The following is a 7342-nucleotide window of genomic DNA, read 5'->3' as shown; positions in this document are numbered from 1 at the left end:
TACCACGCCCTTGACGTGTTGTATCACCTACCCGGCCGGATGACCATCAAACAGGCGCGTGTCGGTCGCGTGCGCGCGCATCCTGGCCAACTAGAAGGTACCCAAGTGCCCAATCATCTACAAACGCATGGCTTGTCGCCGTTCTACCACGCCCTCCCAGCCAAAAATGAATTGTCGAATTGATGTCGATCCGATATCGACGCCGTCGAAGATCCGTCGACCTCGATATAGTGTCGAAAAAGTTCGTCTTTCGAGGAGTGTACCGATGACCTAGGATATCCTTTCCAACCCTATTTCTGCGTTGTATTTTCGGTTCCCCCCCGAATACTACTTTGTTAAACCTCTTCACAACTGATCGATATCGATTCTCCTTCGATATCCCGTCGAAATGTTTTTCTGATTAAAACATGTATGTGGATTACACTTTTTTACCTGACGGGCAAGTATTTTGGGCAGGAAACATTTTTCTCTCAGTTTATTTTGTTCCCAATCAATATTACGAATATTTTAAAGTTTCTAGTCGCGTACTGTTCGCGGAACATTTTGAATCTACCCGCGTAGTACCAACGTAGTAGACACTTCTCTAACAGAACTTTCTCTGGTGTTTTTCGGCACTTCGTTTATTGGTTGTACTGAAGATACTATTTATTTAATATTATAAGACTGGTAAGTACGTGTTACGTTTTTTCAGTAGTGTTCTAAAGCATTTTATGTAATTACTTATTTATGTGCATGTTGCTCGTACTGAATACGCCATAACGAACTTTCTGGAAGGCAGTGACTGCTCGGAGTTTGGACGGGGCGGAAACGGAGGAGTTGTTGTTGTCTTGCCGGCCGGCGTGTTACGTAACTTACGTAATTATCCAAGGTAATCGGGCATTTCTTACCTTGTAATTGTGGATTTAATTATCTCCATTAATGATTAGAAGTCTGTACTTTGTTGTTGTCAACATTTGAATAGGCTCCACCCTGTATTTTGTGTCTTTTCCCGTGTGCAACGTAAGGGCCAATGTGCTCGGCAAGAGCGGGTACGCTGCCTCTGTCTAGCATCGTTTGTTAAACATTTTGATTGCGGGATTACCTTGTTTACACTGTTAACCGACAATAAGTTAATATCGTTTCTTCGGTTTTTCACGTTTACGGGTAAAGAGTCCGGTTTGGCATCTTAACCTAAACGCCCGCCAACTTGTAACCGCCACTTTCTGCTCAATCATTTTTTAAAGTTATTATTTGGGGATGTTATAAGTCATTTCGTAACCTTTATTAATGGTTATGATCTGTGGTGCATTTTCACTGATTGTTTAAATGTTTATTGACGCCTGGCTTTGAAGCTTGTCTGAGCCTTTTTTAACCCTGCCCTTCCTTTTTGTTTGTTTAGCCTTCAACAGCAGACCCAGTGATTGATTTGTGATGGCAGCAATGGACAGTCTACCATCAAAACCAGTAAGTTTCTCTTAATTTTTTATTGTTGTTTTTCTGAGTGTCTTCAGGATGTCGGCAGCTTTGAGGAGGACCCTTCATCGTCAGGCTGTGAGGACTGTCGCAAAGAGGCAAAGACTTGATGAGTTGGTGCAGCATATCTACGGGCCTAGACTTGCTGATCAATCCGGAAGTGACAGCAGTGACAGTGATTCCATTCCACTTCTTGATTGCCATGGTGATGTTATTGCTGATGACGAAGGTTCTGATGGTGTTGTTATTGCTGATGACGAAGTCCAACATGACGAAGTTTCTGATGGTGGTGTTGATGATCATGAAGATAGTGGTCGCTCGGATTCAGATGGCGTTGAAAGTGGTTCTAGTAGGGAGTCCAATGTTGACCACGAATCAAACAGTGGTGACGATGTTGAAAGTAATATGAGTGACGGTAACCCGCAGTTTCAGAACAATGAGGAAAGAGAGGAATATGTCATAGATGCTCTGCGTGAGTGGGCTCAGGAGCCAGGAGTCTTATCAATGTCGAAACTAGATGCTCTGTTGCACAAGTTAAAAGTTGTGTTTCCCAATATGCCACTGTCCTACACCACCCTTTTCCATTCAAATTATGAATTTGACATTTCAGAACTACCCTCTGGTGGAAAATTGTGGTACAAGGGATTTCGTGCCAATTTAGACCAGTTAGATTTGAAGGATTATCTTGTCAAGCACAAGAAAATAGTGTTCGATATTGGTATGGATGGCCTTCCTCTAGTTAATGTGAAGTTGTGGCCAATTTTAGCTTACTTGATTGATAAAGATAATGACCCCTTTATCATTGGAGTTTATCTAGGTTCTGAAGATCCCAAAGATGTAAATGAATTTCTGGAGAAGTATTGTGGTGAACTTAAGCATTTGCTTGAAAATGGATATAGGATTGGTGATGACATATATGAAGTGGAAGTGAGGAATTACATTCTTGATGCTCTTGCTCGTTCTTTTGTCAAGTGCTGTGTTCGTCATAATGGTCATGCTGGATGCGAAAAGTGCTGTGTCTGGGGCGAGTACATCAATAATAGAATGATTTTTGAGGACTTGGATGCCCCTCTTCGCACTGATGAATCGTTTAAAAAAAGAGAACAACCAAGACACCACAGAGGTGACTCACCTTTAGAAGATTTAAACACGCCTATGATCTCAGCTTTCCGGCTTGATCCTATGCATTTGCTTTGGGCAGGAGTTGTTAAGCGTCTCTTAGACTTCTGGTTGAATCAGATTGGACCATGGAAACTGCATTTTGAGATTGCTGGTCATATTTCATCTGTGTTTGATTTTCTCAGAAAATATTGCCCTGTAGATTTTAATAGGAAACCCAGGTCTTTGCATTATTTTAAGAGTTTCAAGTGCACTGAACTGCGGCGCATAGCTCTGTATGATGGCATCCTAGCTTTTAAAGATTTGATTGATACAAATATTTACAAGCACTTTCTTCTTTTGCATTGTGCAGTTTATATTCTCAGCAGCAAAAGTCTGTTTGCTGAATTCAGAGATTTAGCGATTGAACTTTTGAGAACCTTTGTCTCTCATTCACCTGCCATTTATGGCCATAGTTTTGTGGTCTACAATGTGCACTCATTAATCCATCTGGTTCAGGAGTGTGACAGAGGCCTAACGCTGGATGAGATTAGTGCTTTCAAGTTTGAAAATCAGCTTAAGACGATCAAGCAGACTTTGAGGTCTGGTTTGCATCATCTCCAACAGTTAGCTCGCAGAGATGCAGAAAAAAAAAGTCCTGTGGTCAAACTGTCTTCATCTAAAGCAGCTAATGTTGTTCTGTCTTTTAAGCGGCCTGGCTTTAACAATAGGGTTCCTGGTCAGCATTACCGGAGAGTAAAGTCTGGAAGATTGTTGCTGAAACTTGGGAAGTCTGACAGCTGTGTGTCATCTGTGCATGGTGACATCATTGTGCTGAAGGATATAGTACTGAGACAGAGAAAACTTTATTTAATAGGTAGAAAATTTCTAAATGTGGAAGATTTTTATGATTATCCCATACCCTCTTCTCAGCTTGGTATCCTCAAGGTTTCTGAGCCAGGGCATGAATTAGTAACACTTCGCCTTCGTCATATCAAAAGCAAATGTTATCTTATGCCAGATGGTGACAATTTTTTATGTGCTCCCATTCTTCATACCAGAAAATAGGTGTGATGTTCATTATTTCTGAGGCATCTTCAGGGTCTTGTTTCTGCTTGCAGTTTTTGGTGGTCAGATTCTATCCGACGTCTAAGGATCAGAATGAATACATGGAGGTTAGTTTGGCCAGTTGGTTGGTCGGTGATTTAGACGATTCGAAGAATGGCTATACAAGGTGGCCCCCAGATACCAAGCCGATTAGTCAGTTAGTGAAGAATCAGGCACCTTGTAATGAAAAATGGGACAAGTTCAAGGTGCAAGTAATGAAATATTATGGTAAGTTTATTCTATTTATTACTTTCATTATGGTATTGTTTTCAATTAGAATGATGTCACTTAAATCTCTTTTTAATTTCAGATACCTTTTCAAAGGCATTAGCAGCTGTTCCAAAGTTCGTAGCAGATTCCACATATGAGACTGAAGACCCTGAAATACCAGTGAAGAGACGAAGAATTAGAACACAGAGATTTGAATCCAGTAGTGAAGATGATCTTCCCGTCAAGGCTAGTGTCAAGAGCATTAAACCTCCACCAGCCATCAAAGCGAAGCCGAACCAGCAGTTGAGCAGGGCAGCCCTGAAATCAAAAGATAAGCAAGCCATTATCGAAAAGCTTAAACAAGCAAAAGCCACTTTAGCGGCTAAGACTAAATCTCCATCTAAAGGTAGCCCATGGAAGGTCAGTATCTGTTAAACTTTTGAAATCAAACTCTGTTGCCAAATTTGTTTTTAACGGGTTGTGGTTTAATGGTTTGTTTACTCAGGTTACTGCCCAGGATAATGAAGTTTCTCCCCAGAAATGTAAGGAAGCTGCTTCTGCCTCATCAACTAGGAATTCTGTGAGAACTCCTGATGTTACTCCCGAGAAATCACAGCAGGCTGCTTCTTCATCTCGGAATCATGTGAGAACTCCTACACCTTTTCTTGAGTCTCCTCCAGCTTCTCAACACAATTCACCTGGACGCTCCACTCAACCCTCTCCTGTGGGCTCTACTCAAGGTGGTGAGACCCATCACGAGGACCTTATGGACTACGGGTTTGAGACTGAAGAAAAGGATGACAACCTTGTATGTAACCTGAATTGAATTTGTTTTTCGATAACTTTAAACTTATCACCAGCATTCTCTAATGTACTTTTTTTCTCGTTGTTTCAGGATACTCCTATCATGACACCATACAAATCTCCTCCCAAGAGGTCACCGTCTAACAGACTTACCCGCTCAAATGCATTCTGTTACTCACCTGAAACTGCTGCTGCCTACACTGCTGACCTACATGCTCGTGTGGCTCGGAAGGCAGATGGCAATGGCACATCAGAGTTGAGGGGGGTTCGCAATCTGTTTCCGTCCAGTCAACCAAAAGAAGGTAATAAATTTTAATTTGCATTCTTTTTATATGCTTAAGTTTGGAGTACTTACCGTGATTGCTTTTTTCAGGAGAAACTGCCTCTTCTCTCGATGACAGACTAAGACGGATTGAGGAGACTCAACATAAGGTCTCAGCTAAATTGGACCTTATGCTAATGAATGTGGGCAGGCTGCACAGGTCCTTACTGCCAGCAGAGAAAAAAATATCAAAGCCACACAACATGCCTGATTTGCCTCTTCGTTCTAAGGAAGATCTAAAAATATATGAGAAATTCCTAGGAGACAGTCCCGCAAATCTGTCAGCAGCAGTAAGTTTTGTTTTTACAAGTTAATAATGTAATCTCTTAAGTCAAGGAAATATTTAACTACTCCCTGACGTCATAAATAAGTCTTCTGATTTTAATACCAAAATGTTCTGTTTATTTTTTTTCTTTAGTGCGATTACATGTCAAACCACATTAAGTTGTCCGTCCCAGACCCTGAGAGGAAAAGTGGTCACGCCATTCTTACTGAGATGCTATCAAACAAATTTGCAGAAGGAATCAATTTAGAGGGAGGCAACAACAAGATTGGGTTTAGGTCCCTGAAATTGTACAAAGTTTATCAAGGTACATTGTATTTTAAGTCATCATTGATAAGATACTTTTTTAGTTTTATTTGATTACAATTCTGCCAATCAGTGCTGTTGACACTTTCTGAGAACTTGTTCTGTTCTGCTTATGCAAGTTCAGCGTGGCAATGTAACATATTACCTGAAATGACTACATTAAATTATCATAGTGACTCATTTTCTTCTGAATATATAGTGAAATGCTTCCTCTCAATTTTATTAATTTTTCTGTACCTTTTAGGAGCTCTGAAGAATGCCTTTCCTGACAGCGACCTTTCTGTTGGAGAAGACGCCCTTCAGAAATGGCTCAAGGACGCCAAATGGAGGAAGGACAGGTCGCGACCAGCGACTAACACCTCTACCATGGTGCCGCAAGGGAAGTCCTCCCGGACTCGAGAGACCTCGCCTAGTCGGTCTTCTCGCCGACCCTCTTCTTCCAGCCAGCATTCTCGCATCTCGCGTAGTCGCTCTCCTCACCGGCAGTCCTCCAGACGGCACCACACCTCCAGTCATTCCTCCAGGGATTCAAGGCGATCTCCAGCCCCATCTATGGGCCACTCTTCGAGGTCCTCAAACAACCACCGTTCAAGGTCCTCCTCAAAAATGCCTCGGTTCTCTTCTAGGGCCTCCAATCCTGCTGCTTGAAGCTTTGCTTCCAGTCTATTGATGCTCTCCATGGTTGCCCAATACTGCAATTTCTGCTCTACACTTGACAGTCCATTTTGAATATTTCAGTTTTCTTCCTATTTTTCTATCTTTTTGGTGGTGCAGCTTGAAGTCTTCATGTATCTCAATGTTGCACTGCAGTAATTTTGTTTTCTTTATATACAATATATCTGTTTGGTAGCTATTCAGCTCAAATAATTTTCAATTTAAGTTAGTACGTAACTTTGGTTGTGCTTATTTGCACGACAGTCAGTTTTTGTTTTATTTTTTAATATAATATTTTTATCTGTTTGCAATGCAATCAAATAATTTTGGATTTAACTTTGTTTTTAAATTTGTTTGTCCTTTGTTATGTGACATGTGATTTTCTTTTCTAGTATGACAACCTACATCTTTGACAGACCACAGACCAGGTGATTCATTGACTTATTGAAAAGTCCTTTTAGTTTAGTAACTTGAGTTTTTAACTTGTTTGAAACCTTTGTCTGGTCTGTCAATATATATGTTAGAGTTTATTTTACTTTACTGAGTCTTGATCTCAAGTACCTTCTTACTCATGTACCTTCTTACTCGTGTACCTACTCGTTTATTTAATAAAATATTTGTTCACTAATGCTGCTCTAAATTACTGTTTGAACCTGTACCTCCTGTATTAACACAGGTATGCTGCGAATTATTTGTGTAAAACTCGATTTAGGGTCGAAACGCTTAGTCGAATCGAAGCCTTAAATCGATGGCTTTTCGATGTCGATTTCGGTGACAAATATCCCTCGATTCGACTCGAAATTTCGACAAATTTTCGATCACCGCCGTCGACGTCGGATCGACATCAATTCGACAATTCATTTTTGGCTGGGCCTTGACGTGTTGTATCACCAACCCGGCCGGATGACCATCAAACAGGCGCGTGTCGGTCGCGTGCGCGCGCATCCTGGCCAACTAGAAGGTACCCAAGTGCCCAATCATCTACAAACGCATTCGTCGCCGTTGTACGACGCCGTTGACGTGTTGTATCACGAAGCCGGCCGGATGACCATCAAACAGACGCGTGTCGGTCGCGTGCGCGCGCATCCTGGCCAACTAGAAGGTAC

At 41.5% G+C, this 7342-nt stretch overlaps 2 protein-coding genes across 2 annotated transcripts; both read left to right on the top strand.

Moving 5' to 3' along the window:
- The first annotated feature begins 1491 nt into the window (after positions 1 to 1491).
- LOC127751286 (uncharacterized) lies at positions 1492 to 3618 on the top strand. Its single transcript, XM_052274565.1, has one exon. The coding sequence runs from the start codon at positions 1492 to 1494 to the stop codon at positions 3616 to 3618; it is 2127 nt and encodes a 708-aa protein (XP_052130525.1).
- A 59-nt stretch (positions 3619 to 3677) lies between these two features.
- LOC127751291 (uncharacterized) lies at positions 3678 to 5003 on the top strand. The gene is made up of 4 exons (XM_052274575.1): positions 3678 to 3885; positions 3968 to 4287; positions 4373 to 4675; positions 4763 to 5003. Exons 1-4 carry the CDS (start codon positions 3720 to 3722, stop codon positions 4985 to 4987), a joined length of 1014 nt encoding a protein of 337 aa, XP_052130535.1. The 5' UTR covers positions 3678 to 3719; the 3' UTR covers positions 4988 to 5003.
- Positions 5004 to 7342: the final 2339 nt, after the last annotated feature.

Source organism: Frankliniella occidentalis, unplaced genomic scaffold, assembly GCF_000697945.3.
Source record: "Frankliniella occidentalis isolate FOCC.00 unplaced genomic scaffold, Focc_3.1 Scaffold410, whole genome shotgun sequence".
Taxonomy (NCBI): domain Eukaryota; kingdom Metazoa; phylum Arthropoda; class Insecta; order Thysanoptera; family Thripidae; genus Frankliniella; species Frankliniella occidentalis.
This window is presented reverse-complemented; position numbering and strand designations above follow the sequence as displayed.

What these genes read in the sequence shown, in the direction of transcription:
- LOC127751286 (XM_052274565.1), top strand. Translation starts at nt 1,492, where the DNA reads ATGTCGGCAGCTTTGAGGAGGACCCTTCATCGTCAGGCTGTGAGGACT.
- LOC127751291 (XM_052274575.1), top strand. Translation starts at nt 3,720, where the DNA reads ATGGAGGTTAGTTTGGCCAGTTGGTTGGTCGGTGATTTAGACGATTCG. An exon ending in CTAAAGGTAGCCCATGGAAG is followed by an intron (nt 4,288 to 4,372) that starts GTCAGTATCTGT and finishes TTGTTTACTCAG; the next exon opens with GTTACTGCCCAGGATAATGA. An exon ending in AAGAAAAGGATGACAACCTT is followed by an intron (nt 4,676 to 4,762) that starts GTATGTAACCTG and finishes TCGTTGTTTCAG; the next exon opens with GATACTCCTATCATGACACC.